The sequence below is a fragment of the Juglans microcarpa x Juglans regia genome, chromosome 5D, assembly GCF_004785595.1.
Source record: "Juglans microcarpa x Juglans regia isolate MS1-56 chromosome 5D, Jm3101_v1.0, whole genome shotgun sequence".
In the NCBI taxonomy this organism is placed as follows: Eukaryota; Viridiplantae; Streptophyta; class Magnoliopsida; order Fagales; family Juglandaceae; genus Juglans; species Juglans microcarpa x Juglans regia.
The window spans coordinates 552,583-573,630 of record NC_054602.1 but is presented as its reverse complement, the minus strand read 5'-3'; the positions used below and the strand labels follow the sequence as shown (position 1 = coordinate 573,630).

Genomic DNA, 21,048 nt, shown 5'->3' with positions numbered 1-21,048 from the left:
ATTGTATCTAGTATTATTCATTTTTTAAAAGGAGTGTGCGAGGTTCGCATAGTTTAAGATTGACTAGTGTTACGCTTACCTATTGTTTTACTTACAATACTTATTTTATTAGTTTTATTTTAAAATTCAAATTTTATGATTTTCAGCATATTGATAACTGGCATATGAAGAAATAAATTTTATAAGTTTTTTTTTAAGTATATTTAACATTTTCCTTTTAAGATTATCTAGCAATCCAAAATAAGGGTTTTTGAGATGACATCATAAAAAAAATATTTAAATTAATGCCCGAGAAATCCGAGTATAAGACCAGATTGCTGATAACTTAACCTGATCAATAGCATTAAACAAGGGAAAAAAAATTATTAGTCTTGATTTGTCTACATATACCCCATTTGCATCTTCAGTAATAAACCATCATATATTTTATTTTATTGATATACAATAACAACAACGAAATGACAAATTGAGAATCAAACCAAAACTTCAATTATTGTTAATATCTTTGGATACGTTAACTTCTGTCAGTCATACATTAAACGCGATTGGAAAAAAAAAAAAACGTTGTAGTTTTTTGTCACATGCAGCTAGCGTACATTATTGACCGTTTATTCTAGTCATGCGTGGCACTGTCCAGTGGCCCAAAAAATCAAAGCAGCCATATTCCTCGTGGCCTGCACCATTAACTGCAAGGCACAAAGCATTTTACTCGTGCTTAAAAACTTCAGATTATGAAAACATAGGCAATATGATATGTTATTTAGGGAATTCCATTTTTGTTGTATATAAATATGAAACGAGCCCAGACGTTCCGATCCAGCCCGTTTAACAATGAAACGGGCCGATAAAAGCCCAACGATACATACTTGAACACAGCGATCTGATCACACCGGGTTGATGTTAACAATCACAAGTTCCCCATGCAGAAGGAATAAGATTCTCAACAGTTCTAAGAAAGCGAAAAAGTAAACTGGTATGGAGGGAATTGGAATAGTCAAAAAGCAACAATCCACTATCCCTCTAAACAAAGGAACGCCAAGAAAGCACAAAGGTAAAGAATCTAAAGTCATCCAAGTAATGATATTACATGACCAATATGATCACCGGTGATTATAAGCAACCAGGCAATAAATCATTCTTTTTCAGGTTTGTTGGGTTTTTGCCTTAGATCTTGGGTTCTTCTCTAAGATGGAGACTTCATCAAGAGCAGAGGTTATGCAGCCAGCACTCCTCAAAGTTGGTGTTTCTTTAGCTATTGTATCCGTGGCTGGTTTTTTCTATGCTAAGATCATGACAAGAAAAGTTACTGTTGTTAAAGATTGTTCGTTGGAAACTCCGGTCACTTCTCTCAAAACCATTTCTTATGATGGGTTTGAAGACGAAGATAGCTTCCATACTTTTCCTTCCACCTGCATGCCTTTAATGGAAGATGAAGGATCGACGATCTGGGACTGTAGCAGTCTTGCAAATACATTACAAGATTTAGAAACAGGGGATGGGGCCAAATCTGAAGAGATTCAAGTCCTAAGAAGCAAGATAGGAGATATAGAAAAGAGGGAATGGGAGCTAGAGAATCAGTTTATTCGTTACCGTGATTTAAAAGAGCAAGAGTCCATGCTTATGGAGCTTAAGAACATGTTGTTGTTGGAGCTGGCCCGTGTTGAGTTCTTGGATAGGGGAATTTCTTCATTGGAGACGGATACAATTATACTCAAGAATTTGGTTGAGCACTATGTGGGAGTTCTTGAGCTGTTAGAAGATTGGAAATCAGAAAATGGGCTGCTTCAAAGGAAGGTAAAGAAACTTTTGAGAAGAACGAGGAAGCAATCACGTGTCATAGGAGAGCAAAATATAAGGATTGAAGCTGGAGAAACAGCAATTTTGGCAAGTTGCGATGCACTAGAAACAAGGAATGATATCATCAAGAAATTGGAGGACAAAGTTAAAGAGCTACACACAATTATGGACCAAATGCAACAGGAAAAGAATGAACTTTTGAGGAAGATAGATTTGGCAGAAACATCAGCTTCATCGATCTCCACGGTTTGACCACCTTTCTGCCTTGCTTATGTAAAAATATATATATATATATATATATGTATGTATGTATGTATGGTGTGAACCATTTATCTGTGACTATTGATTCATTGAATTGGGCTTGAAATGTGACAACAAAGTCGCCAGTTTCAACCTCTTATTCCCAGTATAGTTCTCATTTTGCAGATTGAAGGAGAAGGTGTAACACTGGAAACTTACAATCAGCTCGTGAATGAACTGGAACGGCTCAAGAAGGATCGAGAAGCTGAGATTAAGGAAGTGATTTTCTTAAGATGGAGCAACGCATGCTTAAGGCATGAGTTATACAAGAAGAGCCATCCTGAGTCGTCATGTTTTGAGGGTTGCCAAGAAATTGGTTCTCTTTTAGAGCACAATGAGCCTTGCTATGTCGTTGAGAGTAGTCATGACGAACATGCTGCTTCGAAAAGGGGAAAGTTATTCCAAAGGATTAGAAGATGGGTGGAAGGAAGTGGGAAGGCAAAAGGAAAAGTAGAAGAAAAAATAAGGCACTAAAAGTAAGTGCTTTGGAAGTCACAGTGCTTCAGACGCGGCAGAGGAACATCTTCATGCATGCATGCATGCTAGAAGGTCTTGCTGCTGTGCATGATCACGAGATTATGGAATTGTAATATTTATTTGCAAGGCTGCGTTAAAAATTTAAACAGCAAGTGTAGAAGAACCAATATATATGTATATATTTTGTTTATGATGGCTTTTGGCCAATATAATTTTAGAAAATAAATGTATGCAAACCTTTTTTAGAAGTCGAGAAATTAAATAAATTTAATCTCTCGAATTTGAACTTAATATTTTCATATAAAAGACATACAAAAGTCACATATAATCCAAAGAGAATTATCGCAGATGGATAAAAACAAATGAAGAGTAATTGGTTATTGAAAGGCTTGACATTTATTCTCAAAGGTGAGAAATGAAGACAGTGTTGCGTTATAAAGAGGAAACTAGAAGCTTCAGAGTAGAAAGAAAAGGTGCCCGCACTTGTCGCCCTAACATGTTTATATTCAGTAACGACTTCATTATGGGCGTCACAATATGTAATACAGAGAGTGAGGCGTGTTAAATTGTTACTAATATTATCATAAAAAAAAAAAAAAAAATTGTTACTAATATTAAGACTCCGTTTCGATATTGAGGAAAGTTGAGATAAATTGAGCTCTTTGGAAATATTACTGAGTTGAGATGGTAGAATGAGTTTTGTGAGGCTCACTTAAGATGTGTTTAGATGTTAATATAAGTATAGATATATTTATGAGAAGTTAAAAAAAATTATGGGCCTCGCGTATAAAGAGGTGTTGAATTGAAAAATATTATGAATCCCATGTGAAAAGAGATTTTGAGTTAAGTGATATTTAGTGATTTAAGAGTTAGATGTTTAGATGTTAGATTCAGTTTAAAATTATACTGAATTAAGGTGGGGTTTAGATAGTGAGATGAGATGAGATGATTTTTTATGAAAGTTGAAAGTTAAATAAAATATTGTTAGAATATTTTTTTAAATATTATTATTATTTTTAGATTTGAAAAAATTGAATTGTTTATTATATTTTATATAGAAATTTGTGAAAATTATAATAATAAAATGAGATGAGTTGAGATGAAATAAGATGGGTTGAGATGGTTTTGATCTAGGGTAGTGCTAGTGTGTCGTCCAGCTTTGATCCTTGGGCGTGTCCATTAGTATAAATTTTACTTTTTATTTTTTTCTTTATATTTTTAAACATATTTAAATATTTTTAAAAAATAAAAAAATATATTAATAATTACTTCATTTAAAAAAAAATTTAAATATATGATCGATTAAAACGAAGGTATAAGATGAGGCGTGCATTATTCTTTGATCTAATATGTTCCAACGTCCAAACGGGGCCTCAAAAGGTATCTCGATCTCATGGAGTTTCGAAGAGGCAAGACGACACTGGTTCCCTCGTGTGGACGAAATCCATCATGTTATCCCCTCTCTTCCCCTCTCAAACAAAAACCAGATCGTTTGGGTTCACACTTTATCTTCTCTAATGGTCTCCCGAATCATTAGCTAATCCGAATGGCACTCTCTCTCTTCCCTTGCCATCACCACTCTCTGGTTCTCATCCGTAGCCCCCTCACCTACTTTCCCATTTTAGGTTCTCTCTCTCTCTCTCTCGTACACACGCACACATACCATTTACATTGTGTGTGCGCTTTGTACAGTATAAGCTAACATTGGTTGGACTTCCACAGAGACAGGGAAGAGACCCTCGAACAGGAACTCAACTGGGTTTCCATGTCGCTGCTCATGCTCTTCCTCCAATGGTGGTGCAGAACCAGCCACGCTATCTTTACAGTATGACGGAAGAAGGGCACTGCTTGGCGCTCTCCTCACAACTGGTTAGTTATTTGCTTGTATGGCTTACTGCTCTAAAGTAAAAGTTTAATCCCCCACCCCCCCCCCCCCCCCCCCTTCCCCGGGGCGGGGAAAGAAGTCTTGACAAGGAATTTTTGTATTTGATCATTTGCGTCTTTGTAAATCTGTCTTTACATGTAAAGGTGTGCCGACAGATTACATAAGCCTTTGCAATATTAACAGTTTAATTGAAGGGTCATATGGCTCCCTTTGGTCATTTTGTTTCCTGATAGTCTTGACACCATTATTTGTTATACATTTTTCCTTTTGATGAATTCCCAATTTCTATGTTCATTTGGCTGATTAAACTGAGTCAGTTGCGGGAGTCTATGCCTGTGATGTAGCTGAGGCTGTTAGCACCAGTAGAAGAGCTGTACGTTTCTTTTTCTTTTTTTTTTCCCCCTATTTTTTCATAATTTATTCTGAGTTAGTAGTTGTTACTAATGGATAGAAGAAAACAAATAAATTCTGCGTCCTTACCGAAAAATCATGCAGTGCTTTTTTTATTTTGCTGCAGCTTAGAGGAGCAAAAGTACCTGAAAGTGAATTTACAACTCTTCCCAATGGTCTGAAGTCAGTAATTCTCACCACTTACTTATAATTGCCTTCTTCCTATATGCATATATTTTCTGTCGTTAATAAAGAATAATCTTATTGATGAGAAAAGTATATATATTAGTTTTTTTGCTTTCTTATACTTTTTCTTTCTATACTTTCATGTATGCTGCCTTAAATATGTTACGTGTATTTTCCATGAAATGGCATGCTACATGTAGATGATTGTACCTCCAAGAGGGAATTGTCTGCGTGATACACTATGAAATTTTCTTCTTTGGATCATCGATTTCCACTTTCAGGCATGACTTTGTGTCAGATTTTTTTTTCTCGATTTTTTTTCTTATATATTAAAATATAACAGTTTTAATTTGTAGCTCATAACTCCCAAGCTTAGGATGGTTTGGTTGGTTACCTTCATTCCTAGAAGTTGCATTGCAGTTTTCAGATGCAAATATAAACTGAAATTATTTTGGTAATATCTTTCAGGTACTATGATTTGAAGGTTGGGGGTGGAGTTGAGGCTGTGAAGGGATCTCGGGTTGCAGTACGGTTGTGCCTGCTTAAATTTTAGTATTTTACATATACGTATAATGCTTCTTCCTAGAACATACTGAGACTTCCCCATATCATATCTTAAAAACGACCAATTGAAGCTGTGATGCATGTGCAGGATACCCATAAGAATTTTATAACTGTTCCATTAATAACTCATACAATTTGTTTCTAATAGATGTTGCTTCATGCTTGTTAATAATTACTGACTTTGACATTATATGGTCCTGTTTCGTAGACTTGTATATATTAATAATCCTGGTTATACAGATGTGAAATGTAAATATCTTGAAATTACTGTTAATTTATTTTTGTAAAGGACGTTCGATGGGAGCACTTAGGGAGTTTTTCTTTAGTACTTTGTGTTTTTGGGCTAAAGTTGTATTGAATGGTGATCGTCTTCATGATTTGCTTTTAGCCCATTCTAGTTCCTAGCTTGTATTTAGGCATTTTCTCTTGTATACTTCCTATGTACTTGGACTCTGCCTATTTACTAGTCAATAAAATTTTCATATTACTTATAAAAAAAAATATTTTTATATACCATACAAGTATAGAAAGTTTTCAATATTGGACATGAGTAGGTTTCCTTTTTCAGCCACATAACCAATCCAGATGTTGTATCTTGTATATTCAAGCGAATTCTTACCTTAAGAATGTTGATTCTTGAGAGCCTTAACTGAAGACAAACAGAGAAATTTTGGATTTTTGGTTTCCATCTGAATGTCAACAATGTAAGTAGGTCTGTGGGAAGGAATTGGAGATGTTTTCCATTTTCCTTTGGAATTTCGAGAGCTTAAAAAGGCATATATGATATATCTAATATAAATGGGCTAATTTCATCACTTTTGTGAAGCTGTCAAGGCACAACTGCCTACTGGAAATTAAAGCAAACTACATATGGATTTTGGGTATCAAGAAAAGCCAGAAACTTGCAATATTCAAAGTTGCACATCTTTTTGAAGTGTTGAGTATTTAGGTTGCACTCATATTTTGTAAGATACGCCCTTATTACACACATTCACATGTATCTAAATTATAACCATGTATAGTGTTTTGGATACATATCTGTTAACTTGTGAAAGTACATTATAATTTATTTATGTTTATTCATGTTGTAGGTTCACTACGTTGCGAAATGGAAAGGCATCACTTTTATGACTAGTAGACAAGGACTGGGTGTTGGAGGAGGAACGGTAAGATAATAACAGTGCCACTTTCCACAAAATTACTATGTACTCCATTGTTATAAATTGCTTCTGAAGTATATAGAAAGAATCAACTATGAATGCACATGCATTAGCATCCCAATAACCTGGATTAACAGTTCCAACCACTTTTGGCCAGAAATGGCATTCAAAATTATGTCTCATTATCCAAGTAACTGCTTTAGGTGAAGTGGTTTTTTCTCAAGAGAGTTATCTAGTCTCTCTCTTCTACAATTAGGCTGGGAAAGAAACACTTCATATTATCTTCCTTTAGTATTCTATACTGCATGACCGACAAATACACTCATAAGGACGGAAAACCTATAAATGTTTTCTATATCTAACCAACACGTACACTCATAACCAGTGCTCTATTTTATTGAGCTTATATATAGTGGAAAATCTTCAAGACGTTATTTCAGACCAGAAAGTGAGCCTTCAATCACCCTTATTCATAAGCATATGTATGAAAAACTCTAGTAATTCAGTTGAAGTGCTAAGAAACTTGAATTTTCTCCTTCTATGGTGCTGCCACCGTTTATTAACTCTTCCCACTTAAATCTTTTTTCAATAAAATGAGTGAAGATCCTTTCACCTGTCCTTTAGATCTTTCTGATCGCACCAAGCAACCATACTACTAGGTATCCCATGGTTTGACGCTTTTCCTTTTGATTACAGTTAACTTTTTTTAACATACATGGGAGAAGGTTGTCTAGCAACATAGTCTATGCAACTGTGCAATCTGCACCCACCCAGATCTGCTACACTGCGATCTTGAAGTTTTAGATGTCTTTTGTCCGCCTGCATGTGCACTTGTCTCACAAGATTATTATATATTCACATATTTCCAAGTGGTTTCCAACACAAGTTCGAAGTTATAAATCCCACGTCTTCCCTGTTTCAGTCTTCTTAACCATGAATAAATTTTGCTTCTTGTTTAATGTTGATATACTTGAATTGCTGCAGCCATATGGATTTGATGTAGGCCAATCTGAGAGGGGAACAGTGCTTAAAGGACTGGATCTAGGTGTACGGGGCATGCGGGTTGGAGGCCAGGTGAGATCAGTTTCTGGCCTGAAATTTCCTTACTATATCTCTGAAATTTGTAACATAACTTTAAATATTCAGAAGTATGTATGTGATTCCTTGCTAGCGATTGGTTTTGAGCCTCAAGTTGGTCCACTATTCTGAACTGATTTACTATAAACAGGGTATAAACTTATATAGTCTGAAGATCTTATTTTTTTTAATACAATGATATTGTTTTAGTAAGAGTTTTAGGGTTGAGATTACTATCCCTCCCAATTGGTGGCATTTACCGGTCTTAGAGATTTGTGGGTGGAAGCTTCATGCCTGTATTTCATTAAATTTGAGCTTACTTCAATAATTGCAATGAGGGCAATACATTTGATTGGTTGAGGATAGTGTTCAACTAGCTGGGTCTCAGTAGACTATATCAGGTGTTTGATTATTTATTTGTATGCAGCGATTACTAATTGTTCCTCCTGAGCTAGCTTATGGAAGCAAAGGAGTCCAGGAAATCCCACCCAATGCAACAATAGAGGTAAATTGTTTTTATCTCTTTCTCAATATTATTAACGTGAAGATTGGGAGCAAAGTTAAGTGTTGGCTTGAACTCACATGATCTAGTACTGTATTTTGAATGTATATGAGATACACGCATCATCTTTGACAGAACCTTTGACTTGCTGTCGTAATAGAGTGTGATTAAATCTACTGTGGTTGGATCATCACACCATGTATACCTTGGAATTAATTCCAATCTATCACCATAGCTGTTATTCCTCGATTGATTTTAGTCCTTTCAACTTATTTTTGTTCCTTTATGGTCTCATTTCTATTTAAATCTTTACTGTTTCATATCTTCATTGGATTGCAGTTGGATGTTGAACTACTGGCCATTAAACAAAGCCCATTTGGGTAAGTAATGAGTAGAAGCATAAATCCTGGCGTTCAGGTCTTCTATATATATACTGCAATTCCCTGATGGTTGATTTCACTTATATATTACCTTCTTATGCAGGTCTCCTGTTAAAATTGTTGAGGGTTAATGCAATGAGTAATGATACCTACAGAACACGTCCTGCTGCTGCAGTCATGTTGGTTTGTTGTATGGATGACTGAAGAGAAGGATCCCTCGTATGGCGGTTTCTGTAAATTGTGAACCTGCAATTACATGTGTTTCAGGACAAGAAAAAATGTCAACTAAAATTAATGTTTGTGAATGTTGTTTTAGGTTGTCTTTAGATCTCAGAATTCATCCCAGGTCCCGTTATTTTCTGATAATTTATTTTCTTTTGATTTATTTGTAAGTACATGAGATATAAATACTTTTCCTCGTGGAATTACATTATAAAATAGCAAAGAGGGGGGGTGGAATATAGAAACTGGTCAGAAAGCTTTCGTTTGTTTCCCTACAGAGGATAGCAAAAAATCTAGAAGATGCGTAAAAATACGTGTACTGTAAGGTAACTGTTAGGCGAATGACGATCAATATATGTATTATTTCTCTTTTGCTTTGGAGATATTTTCTAAGAGGTTGGACAAGTTGGTCATTATATGTTAAAAGAGAGAGAGATTTATGTTCACAAATAATCTTAGCTTGTAGTCTTTTCGTGCATGTCTTCCGCTATGTCTAGTGTATGGTCCACAATACATGATAGTTTATTAAGGGGCAGAACATTAATGAGATCTTGAAAGAAGTACAAGTTTGAGGGCCATTATGCTGTGGAATTCCTCCCAATTTTTTAATCAAAACAGTTTGTCCATTTTCATTATTTGTTTCTCAACTACATGAAAAAGATGAGGCAAATCTGGGAAACCCTTAGTTAGCAGTGAGGCCCTTCTCTGGTAAAAGCTTTCCTAGACTACTAAAGAGTCATGCGCCGTTCTGGACACCATTCAAGAGGAATCCACCACTCCTATAAACGCCAAAAATTAAGTTTCATGGTTTTTTGACATAGATTCTTGCACCCACTTTATTCCTTTGCCATAGCCATATATATGTACCCCCAGCTTCCTTCCTGTCATGTACCATAATCTTTTTCTTCTCCTAGCACATGCAAAATGAGCACTAAACCAAGCACAATACCCGGCTTGTTTTGTAGCAATATCCTCCTGGTTTTTCTTCTTAGTCTTCAATGTTCTTCTCAGAAGTCCTGTTCCAATTGTGGCTCCATTGAGATCCCATATCCTCTAAGCACAAACCCCAATTGCGGTGACCCGGATTACTCCCTCCGTTGTGATCCCCACTCTCAGAAACTCTATTTTGTTGCCCTTAATGGAAGTTCTTATGCTGTAGTCAGCATCATGGCTGCATCTCAACGCATGGTGGTGCAACCATCGGCGTGGCTGCCTGACAGATGTGTCACTCAAGACATGCTGGTGAGTGAGGGCCTCTGGTTGAACCAATCTCTCCCTTTTAACATAACTTCATCCAACACCATCTTCCTCTTCAACTGCTCCCCCCGTCTTTTGGTATCTCCTCTCAATTGCACTACTTCTAGCCTTTGTCACCGTTTCTTGGAGAGTTCGGGACAAGTTGACAAAAATCGAGCGCTTCAATGTGCGAGCGGTCTTGACCCTTGTTGCACCTTTATTGTGGGTGGGATACCTTCAGCATACAAGATAAGGCTTCATAGTTCAGGTTGTAGAGCCTTCAGAAGCATCCTTCATCTGGATCCTGAGAAGCCTGCAAGCCAATGGGAAGAGGGGTTGGAAATTCAATGGGCTCCCCCACCGGAACCAGTTTGTAAATCACAGCTTGATTGCTCCGGGGCTTCCAAGTGTTCAGCTGCTGGTTTAAATGGCCAACTCCGGTGCCTTTGCAATAAGGGATACCTCTGGGACCATGGTCTTGGAACTTGCTTGAGAACGAAGAAGAATATTAAGGCTGGCCTCAGCTTAAAGGTCTCCATAGGGATAATCTCCTTTTTCTCTCTAGCACTAGTCATGACCGCTGTCACCGTAAGAAGATCTTGCAGATGTCTCTCGAACCAGGCAAAAATGGCAAAAGCTAGAGAGAAGATGTTAAAATCGAGCAATGGTGGCAAATCTGCCAGAATGTTTCACTTAAAAGAGATGAAGAAAGCAACAAAAAACTTCTCTAAAGACAGAGTTTTAGGTAGTGGTGGTTTCGGGGAAGTCTACCAAGGTGAGCTTCAAGATGGGACAGTTGTGGCCGTTAAGTCAGCTAGAGTGGGCAACATCAAAAGCACGGAACAAGTTCTGAATGAAGTTGGGATACTTTCTCAAGTCAATCACAAGAACCTTGTCAGACTCTTGGGTTGTTGCGTGGAAGGGGAGCAGCCCTTAATGATCTACGAGTTCATCTCAAATGGGACCCTCCATGACCATCTACATGGTAAGTTTTCCACTCTCCTGGACTGGAAAACGAGGCTAAGAATTGCTTTACAAACTGCTGAAGCATTGGCTTATTTACATACTGCGGCATACACTCCCATCTACCATCGCGATGTCAAGTCCACAAATATTCTATTAGATGACGACTTCAATGCAAAAGTTGCAGATTTCGGGCTCTCCAGATTGGCTGACCCAGGGCTGAGCCATGTATCGACCTGTGCTCAGGGAACATTGGGGTACCTGGACCCTGAGTACTATCGCAACTACCAGTTAACTGATAAAAGTGATGTTTACAGTTACGGGGTCGTGTTGCTTGAGCTTCTGACCTCCCAGAAGGCCATCGACTTCTCGCGTGATCAAGATGATGTGAATTTAGCCACTTACGTGGGCCAAAGGGCCAACACTGGCGCAAGCATGGAAGTTGTGGATCAGCGGCTTCTTGGCAAGGAGCCCACGGGCGATACACTGACAAGCATAAAGCTCTTCCTAGAGCTTGCACTTTCCTGTCTCAGAGAGAAGAAGGGAGATAGGCCTGGAATGAAGGATGTTGTTCAAGAACTGCAGTGCATAATCCAAATCGTTGATCAGGAACAGGTAATTACTAAGGATGTTACTGTCGACAGTACATGAATGTATATTTATTTGGAGTATTTGACTGTCAAATATGTTTATTATGTGGATGCATATAATCTTTGAATATTCATGTTGCAAAGTTAAAGGTGGTGGAAATAACTCCAAGAGGAGGCCGATTAAAGTGATTCCAAGGATCGATGGATTTGATCAATGAAAGGAAAGACATAAAGCAGGAAAGATTGGGATCAGATGCTTGCAGCTTACTTTCCACAGAAAGTGTGAAATGTTCCACAAGACATGGACTTGGAGTTATGGGGTTATTGGAATCAAATAGGGCGTACCATGATTGTTTCTCTGGGGAAAAAGCAAACCAACTTTTCAAAATGGGGAAAGCAATTACAGATGTTTTGAATTTGAAAATCAGAACCGTCAAAAAATGGAATGCGTTGCTTTAAAGTTATTAGTAATGGGTGCTTTATGTGTAATCACGTGAATCATGATGCAAATCAACATCAAGTTGTATAATATTGTTTATTGCACCATATATATTCTCGCCCCTCCACAAACTAGTTCAGTGGAGTGAGTTTGTAAAGCAAAAATAAAAATATAAAAAGAAAGTTCGAAAACCATCAAGAGATTACAATCAAGCAATTACTTGACTTGGGTAACCTTCAAGAGAGTTCGAAAACCATGCATGTTGGGCAGAGAGCTGGATGTTAAGAACTCATTCCAACAAGCTTTTTTTCTGGGCATGAACCTATTTAACATCAACTAATTGGACTGGACATGCATGCTTGAGCATGTGATTGGCCTTTATCTTTTACATCAGATACTTTTTGAAGTTTTTTTTTAGGGCAAATAAAGTATTAATGGAATTCACCAAGATATAAATGGAGTGGATGGGGAGTCCTAATGTACAATTACCACAATTCAGGCCGAACACCATGCAAGACAGCCAAAGTTAAAATAAATATATATGAAGGGAAAATGGGTATTCACGGATTAATGTCTCATGCTTTCTTGGTAAAGATCAGACCATCGTATTGATAAAGAATAAAATAATATATATATAAAAGAGTAAAAAAAAAGAAGGCCACCTTGAATTAATGTTCGAGCAGATGGGTTTTGAAGTAAAAGAGTGGTGGGTGACAGAAGTTTTTTTTTTTTTTTTTTTTTTTTCTTCTTCTTCTTCTTCTTCTTCTTCGCGCATATCCTTTTTGAAGTTGGATCCATGTGTTTTGTTCTCTAAATTGTCAATATATTAATATATTTTAGAGAGAAGAATAATGTTACATGCAGTCGTGAAGTGAGCAAACGCCGTGCAATCATGAGTCCCGTATTTATTCACTTTTTTCAAAGTGATTACGCGATATCTGCGCACTCACGATTGTAACTATCATTTCTCTTATTATATTAAAGTATTTTGAGAATATTCTAATACTATTAATTATTTTATCATTACTTTTCACCTATTATTTATTACTATTCAATAATTTATCATTACTTTTTTTACTATTATTCATAGAATATTTGAGATCACCTTACTATCCAAAAGCAACCGCAACCGCCACGTTAACATGACAATATAATGAAATTGGAACCGGAGTGTGAAAAACCAAGTAAAAAAGTGGGAAAAGAATGAGACTAGACTAAGTACACTAGTAGATCTAATGGAGGAGAAAGAGAGACGATGATGATTGAATGGTATATCCCAAAAATACGAGAGTACTGTAATATAAATTATGTGAGGAAATTTAGGATGTAATTCTTTGTGAGTGGGCAGTACTGGAGAGAGTTATGGGGGAGGCGAATAAAGCTGGAAAGTAGCGACTTTAGTCAAAAGAAAGGGTGATTACTTGTGGTGGTGTTTATCGTAATCATCGTGGTTTTTATGGGCATCATAGGAAATTTCTAATGCACTGCTTTCTGCTTCCAAAGGTAGAACTTGAACCCATCTCAACACAAGGAGGCAGAGAAATTATCAAATCCCTCCAATACTTAAAAAAAAAAAAAAAAAAAAAAAAAAAAAAAAAAAAAAAAAAAAAAAACATGCTGCATTTGGTTCCAACTATTACCAATAAAAGTGCTACTACTACAGTATGAGTTCTCTATAACATGCACGAATGTTCTTAAAAAGATAGAAACATGCAGTCCTGTAAGGGGGGCAAAAAAAACCTAAGTACTCCGCAGGCCTGAGATATAGAAGATCCACTCATGTATTAGTATCAAAAATTCTGCTCTACCAGAGTTTTAGCCGCAGCGTTTCCTATAACCTTCCAAAATGTATCATTTCCAAAGGCAGTGACCTTTATCAATTAACTGCAACCTCAGCAGATAGATAACTGGGATGAAGGGCATCCTGACCAGATACTTTGGTCTTGGAGTACTTGAGAACTTGCACAGCCTCTTCCACTTTGGCTGCCAGAGACTCTGTCGACTCCAACAAAAGCAGCAGTTCTGAGTTGTCCATCTCCAAAAGCATCCCCGTAATCTTTGCAGCAAGGTCAGGCTGCGCATACACAAAAAATATATATATTAGTGTCAAGCAATTGAGTTCATTTGACGGTACGGGGTTCATCTGAAAAAACATTAAAATGACGGTGCTGCTGCTTAAAATATTTAAAAATTCAAGCAAACCTCCTGAGGAAGTTTGTGGTAATGGTTCTTGCAGTACCTTGTGTTTCTGAACAAGAGGGTAGAGACGCTCGCCAAGTATCTGCTTCTGCTGCTCAGGGGAAGCAGCAGCAAGCATGCTACTCAGCATCTCTGATCCCTGTCGCCCAACTCCAACAGAATTAGTAGCAGTAGATGAAACGCCAAATCCTTTATTCATCTCACGTTGACGAGCATATGGCTCATACTTAACCTGGCCAGCACGCTGCAGTGCATCCTTACAAAGATCAGCACATATATGGCGCATTTGTCATACTAAACTGAAAACTGTAATTTAAAAAAAAAAAAAAAGGAGAGAGAGAATAGGCAGGAGGGAATATAGGGATTCCTCCCTAGCACAGCCTTCCATATCAATCTTAGATTTTGACTTCAATAGTGCATGAAGAGATTATCATTAGCACATCTCGAAAAAGTGTTCACCAAGAAGTTAATTTCTCTAAGACATTGGAATGCTTATGGGAGGTAGACAGCAAAAATTTGAGGAACAGTTGCAGACCTCATAGTATTGTGGAATGCATGGGCTTCATATAGAAATAAAGCAAAAGCATATATCTTCAGCATATGAAATAAGGCTGAAATGAAATAATTGTGTGAAGACAGCAAGAATACCTGCTGATTGAATGAATCTTTTGAGTAAGTCACTGATTGTGGCATATATGGAAGAGAGTGACCACCGTGTGGAGGCATATGCCCATTCATCCTGCCACGGTTGTGCCTATTTTGCCTTTGAGTGTTAGGAACCTGCAAAAGAAAATTAAATGAACATAAGCGTGCCAAGCATGAGTGGAAAACTAATTCCAATAACATAACTGTCATACTAGTCTATTTTTTTTTACTCTATTTTTTTTTTACTCTCACGGTTTGTTACAAGTCTCCAAGGATTATCCACAATTTGAAACACTAAATTGGTTTAAATGCCACAAAAATATACATTTGGAGAAAACATTGGTATGTTGTTAAGCAGATAGGAACTTACAACTGGAACTGGGGATGGTTGAAAGACTGGTCTGGTTGGAGGTGCAAAGCCATTAGCCCTCCATCCGGGCCTCAAACCCAGAGGCTGATACATCATAGCATGCTGAGGAGCCACTTGTGAGACAACGCCAGGAGGAGCCGTATAGTAGTAAGGAGGATTTCCACTGGGGACAACAGTAGTTGAATGCCCCGCTAGTCCTGCCAAATGATGGGCATACTGGAGCTGCAGTTGTGCTTGTCTATCCTCTTTCCTTTGAGCAATAGCCACATATAGTGGCTTCCCATGAAACATGTATCCTGTGAGACACCAAAGGACAACATAATCAGCTACCTGAAGAGTGAAACATGACTAGTGAACAAATAATAAAACCTTGCATAGCACCATAGGTAAGGGAATTTGAATAGCAATTAAATGAATCTCCAGTAGTAACCATAAGGTTTCTGAATTTAGTTCTCTCAAATTCTAATATATTCATGCAACATGTCAAAATTTCCGCCAAATTGTAAAATGTGTAGCCTAATTATAAATTGGAAGCGCCTCTGTTGTCTGGATCTCACTTTTGAAACCTAAAATTTTCAAGTGCTACAGCTAATGTACCAAACAATATATGGATACATAGATCTCAACTTAGAGAGCATCTCCAGGAAGAAAAAGAAAACTGCAAGACCAGGATTTCTTTTCAAGAAACATCACTAAAAGCATCACCAAGAAAAATAAAATTGAGTTAAATAATGCAATAGTCTATGCTATATGAACTTACTGAGCATTAATTTATACGTTAATCTTGGTTCAAGTATCGGCAGCTTGCTAATTAAAAAACTTTTCTGTTTATTTGACCATTCAAAAAGCAACTTATATAACCAATACACGGAATCAGTAATAAGTATGCAATGCAAAATGACAATGCATTATTGCACGCTTCATCTGTAACAGGCACATAGCATCATAACGTTCATGTCAAGCAGATACACTTATAAAAAATTATAAGTAGGCCCAACAGACATAAATATTTAAGTACAAGTGCATTGATTTAATTAAAGACATTCTGTAATATTTCACTCCGAGAACAAAAAACTAGTATAAATCCATTGCAAGAAAGAAATGTGGGTTAAATAGTAAATATCATCTATTCCCAAGCCATGACCCAAAAACAATAAATGATTAAACTGGACAAGTACGAGCATAAAGAAGCCAATCCAACTGGGTTAACTTGTTTGGACTCAGCTCCTCTGTTCCACCATGAATACTAATTAAGTTGCTTTGAGGCACAGTGACAAAACAGCCTAGGCAACATCAGACATTCAGATTTTGCAGATGATGCTGAACTAGCTTATAGGGTATAATATCTATAACAAGCTACTTAATTCCTAACGAAACCCTTGGGTGACAACCCTTCCGATTCCTATTGACATGCGTACATTTTCAGTTCATTTAAGTTTTACAAGGATTTAAAAAACAAGAGAGATGTTTCAGTTCCTCCACCTAAAGGTTCACTTGAGCATGTGAACGTGAAACTGTTACTAGAGAGTACAATTTCATATACATGATATAATCATACGAGTTAACTTTCAAAATCATCATAGAACATGCGCAAATGTTTGTTTTCTAATTTCTTAGGGGCCATCATTCAAAACACCCATTTTGGATACTGAAACTGAATGATTTTACCACTCTAAAGTTGGCCTTCTAAAAATGTAACACATAAAAGCTCTCCAAGTTATCAACTAACCATGAAACCTGCTCACAGCTTTATTGGCCTCCTCAGGGGTGGAAAAGCAGACAAATCCAAACCCTTTATTTATTCCCTTGTCATCTCGCATAAGTTTTGCAGAAGTAATTGTGCCACATTGACTGAAGTGTTCTCGCAGCTCCTCATCAGTGACATCATCATCAATATTCTTCACATAGACATTTAAGCCCTACAAGTTTTTTTTTTTTTAAACTGAATGGACAAGAAAAAGCAGACAAATCTAGGGAGAGGAATGGGCCTCTAATTACCTTGTACTTAATGATCTGCTCTTTACGTTTCTCCTCAAACTCATGACGTAAAATTTGCTTGCGCTCTGCTTTCTTCTGTGCCCTTGCTACATAGAGAACTTTTGAACCTAGTACATATAAATTATAAACAACGTGGCAGAATTTCAGAATCAGGCAACCCATTGCCAATCACAAGTTATAAAGGAAAACATAAAGTACCAAGTTGCGATCCATTCATCTGTTCCATTGCTTGTCTTGCATCATCTGGGTTATCGAAGTTTACAAAGCCAAAACCTCTGGAAGTCCCTTTGTCTTCCTTTGATATAACCAAACTAGCAATTTTCCCAAACTTGGAGAACTTCTCCCGTAGAACCTCTTCCGTGACATCTAAATCCAAATTCTTCATGTACAAATTTGTATATTTAACATCAACGCTGGGCAAAATCCTATCACTCCTTTTGACAAACTTTGAAGCATATCTGAGCCATGGATGTAATTTTGAAAAATTAAATATCTATTAGACCAAAGAAGAAGGCAGAATAAACAAAAAGAATACATATAATATATGCTTACATGCACACACGCTCATGCAAATAATTTTTTAAGTAAAAATTATTAGTATATACAAGAAGCATTTATAGCAACTTTTCAAAAAAAAAACAAGAAGCATTTATAGCATACATCTGCTTCTCTCCAACAGTAGAGCCATTTAGCTTCTCTATAGCATCATTTGCAGATTCCTCAGACTCAAATTGAACAAAGCCATACCCTTTACTCTTCCCATCCTCGGACACGGCAACTTTACAGGACAAAACATTCCCAAATTTCTCAAACATATCCTGAAGCCCAGAATTATCAATTGATTCATCCAAGTTCTGCAAAAAAACCAAAATCTCTTTCAGTAAGAGTCCAAATCAGAAAGAAGTAAAGTAACTAGCATGATCTGTCTTGATCGTATGATGTCAAAAACAAAACAGATACCTTAACAAACACATTCCCTTTTCCACTTCTTCTCGCATCTGGATCACGATGCGACCACATGACCCTTATCACTTTTCCATTTAAGGCAGTGTGATTCTTTACTTCGATAGCGCGAGTTGCTACATGAACAAGAAGAGGTCAAAACCAAAAAAAATGAAAATTAGACTTTAAAGAATGCATGTGATATAATCACAAAAGAAAACCTAACATAACTATGGAGAAAGATCTCCCACTTACCATCAAAGTTAATCAAAGCTCTTTTTGAAAACTCCACAAGAATATTCAAAACATCGATTTTGTTATAGACTTGAAACCTTTTCGTAAGACAACTAAAAAACCCAGTAAAGAAGGTAAAATCAGCAGGGCAATCACATGGGTTAACACCATAAACCTTAAATTCGTATAATATCCAAAGATGGGATTGTGTATTGGGTATATCCAACGTTTCTTTCCCTACGTTCAGTATGATTGTGCTCTCAACTACAAAAGCCTAATAATCTTCCAAAATTCAATCAAGTAAAATCTTGTTCTTTTATCCAAACAAGGAAAACCTTTTTTTGATAAGTTAATTGTCCACTGGACGTATACAAGAGAAAACAACTAGTTGGGATGCAAAAAGAAAAGAAAAGATAAAAAGATAAACCCATCTATCCCAAGCCCAAAGACGCGCCTGCCCCAAACCACCACCAGTGCACCAAGCCTATCCCACCAAACCAGAAAACAAGACAAACATTGAAATAAGAAATTTTTTTATTTTATTTTATTTTAGTTCCTTTCCTACAGTTTCCATGTAGGCAAACAGAGAAGTTTCGTTATTTATACTATATGCAGATACAAAGAAACACACTTAAGTTTTATTTCAACGAAAAAACAGTTTCTTGCAAGACAAGAAGACCTAGCATTTTCTCAAGACCAACATTCAAGATCCCATTATAGCATCGAATAAACACAAGCAAAGGGTAACCGACTTTCTCGATAACCTCACTAAAGCATTCCAAATTCCCTTTCTTCTCCAGCACAATCCCGGAACCATACAGACCAGAATAAAAATGGAAAAAGATTAAAAATAGAAACCAAAAGAAAAAGGGCTTGCAGCATTGTGGATATATATTCTGATAGTGATACCGTCATTGGGATCAACAAAGTTGACGTAGGCGTAGCAGAGCGACCTCCCCAATGAAGAATCCCTGCAGACCCGCACGGAAGCGAGGGACTTGAACTCGGAGAAGGCGTCGAAGAGCTGGCCATCCGTCACGTTCGGGTGGAGGTCCCCCACGTACAGCGACGCCAGAGGTGCGTTCACCGCCGGAGACACCGCCATTGTTGCAGTTAACTATCAATGACAAGGAAAGGATACCGTCAAGAGTTCAAGTGGCGGTTCGGGTCCGGTCTCTTGGATTATATACGATCGAGTAAACCCAGCTTAATTTGTGAGTGGGGAAACAAACGAAGAGAAAACGAAGGAAAGTGTTTTGGGAGAGAGAGAGAGAGAGAGAGACGGAGAAGAGAGTGTGATTGATATGGAGATTCAAAGACGGAGAGAAGAGGGAGGGAGAGGTGGGGGTGGTGTGGTGTGGGAGGATTTTGCATGGACGCAAGGAGGTTGAGCCGTTCGCTATAAGAATGCGTAAGGCTGGGCCGAGCGTCACGCGTCTACGTAGAGCGTGTTTAAAACCTTCTGTTTGTTGATTAAGAAGTTACGTTCTTGTTACTAGAGGATTTATTATTATTATTATTTTGTAGTTACAGTTTAATTGGATTTCTATGTTTTTTAGTTACGTTCTTATCATCAGCAATTAGACGACTAATTAGAAACAAAATGGAACTCTGAAATTCAACAGCACGTGTAGAAAACTTACACGTGTGAACTAATAGATAGAGATTAAAGAGACTGCTTCAAAAGCTTTGCATAAAAACAGTTGTTATTAATTATAATTTATTTCACAGCCAGAAGTTGTACCGAAAGGATAGCCCCTTTTTGTGGGTTAACTAATCTTATCTTTATCGAATGAATCTAAGTAACTTTTTTTTTTTTTTTTTGAACAGATTGCTTAGAGTAAATATCAACACTGTTGACACTACTAAAGCACTCACAATGAATTATTTATCATATCTTTTAAAATACATTATTAAAATTTACTTTTTTTATTTTATATAATTACTTCTATAATATACCATACATTGTTTATCTATTTTTTATTCATATCATTTAAATATTATATTTTTTAATCTTTTTTATTCATTTCAAATATTTTTTCTAAACTATTAATAATATTATCATATCTTTTAATATTTGTAATATATTCTCATATACAATGTCATATAATTATGTTTTATTTTAAATTAATCTAAATTTATAAGTTAAACTAAAATATAAATTAATTCAAAAAATAAAAAGAATAGATTATTAATGAAATTAATCCAAATTAGAGTCATTTCTTTCCGGTTGAAGGTATATATATATATATATATATATATATATATATATTTGATTTTTTTGTATAATTTGTAGCAATTCTAAAATATATATATTTGATATTAAAATTAACGTTGGAGGCGCAGAGTGCGTGGGAGACGTGTAGATGAGAGAAATGATTAAAAAGTTATTAACAAGTGTGAACAGTTACCGTTAGATGTAGCAGTAACACTGTAATCAACTGGAAAATACAGATAAAATAAATAATCCATTGGAAGCCACTTTTAGATTA

At 36.6% G+C, this 21,048-nt stretch overlaps 3 protein-coding genes across 5 annotated transcripts; 2 read left to right on the top strand and 1 right to left on the bottom strand.

Moving 5' to 3' along the window:
- Nucleotides 1–925: 925 nt before the first annotated feature.
- On the top strand, nucleotides 926–2,764 carry LOC121265418 (protein CHUP1, chloroplastic). Its single transcript, XM_041169045.1, has 2 exons — nucleotides 926–2,043; nucleotides 2,224–2,764. Exons 1-2 carry the CDS (start codon nucleotides 1,189–1,191, stop codon nucleotides 2,569–2,571), a joined length of 1,203 nt encoding a protein of 400 aa, XP_041024979.1. The 5' UTR covers nucleotides 926–1,188; the 3' UTR covers nucleotides 2,572–2,764.
- A 1,204-nt stretch (nucleotides 2,765–3,968) lies between these two features.
- On the top strand, nucleotides 3,969–12,292 carry LOC121265373 (peptidyl-prolyl cis-trans isomerase FKBP16-4, chloroplastic-like). 3 transcript variants are annotated; one of them, XM_041168984.1, is made up of 11 exons: nucleotides 3,969–4,159; nucleotides 4,297–4,443; nucleotides 4,773–4,832; nucleotides 4,977–5,032; nucleotides 5,504–5,561; nucleotides 6,691–6,765; nucleotides 7,744–7,833; nucleotides 8,264–8,341; nucleotides 8,678–8,718; nucleotides 8,822–9,171; nucleotides 9,226–9,321. In XM_041168984.1, exons 1-10 carry the CDS (start codon nucleotides 4,121–4,123, stop codon nucleotides 8,847–8,849), a joined length of 672 nt encoding a protein of 223 aa, XP_041024918.1. In that variant the 5' UTR covers nucleotides 3,969–4,120; the 3' UTR covers nucleotides 8,850–9,171; nucleotides 9,226–9,321. The 3 variants fall into 3 exon arrangements, with proteins under 3 accessions (XP_041024918.1, XP_041024917.1, XP_041024916.1); XM_041168983.1 differs by having other exon boundaries at nucleotides 3,973–4,199; nucleotides 4,777–4,832; XM_041168982.1 differs by lacking the exons at nucleotides 3,969–4,159; nucleotides 4,297–4,443; nucleotides 4,773–4,832; ... (4 more) ...; nucleotides 8,264–8,341; nucleotides 8,678–8,718 and adding an exon at nucleotides 11,874–12,292 and having other exon boundaries at nucleotides 8,848–9,171; nucleotides 9,226–11,754.
- A 1,644-nt stretch (nucleotides 12,293–13,936) lies between these two features.
- Nucleotides 13,937–19,930, bottom strand: LOC121265374 (polyadenylate-binding protein 7). Its single transcript, XM_041168985.1, has 10 exons — nucleotides 19,466–19,930; nucleotides 18,341–18,459; nucleotides 18,041–18,234; nucleotides 17,579–17,838; nucleotides 17,381–17,487; nucleotides 17,112–17,301; nucleotides 15,383–15,678; nucleotides 15,016–15,147; nucleotides 14,408–14,611; nucleotides 13,937–14,242 (listed from the first exon to the last, which is right to left on the bottom strand). The coding sequence occupies exons 1-10, from the start codon at nucleotides 19,659–19,661 to the stop codon at nucleotides 14,045–14,047; spliced, it is 1,896 nt and encodes a 631-aa protein (XP_041024919.1). The 5' UTR covers nucleotides 19,662–19,930; the 3' UTR covers nucleotides 13,937–14,044.
- Between the last annotated feature and the right edge of the window lie 1,118 nt (nucleotides 19,931–21,048).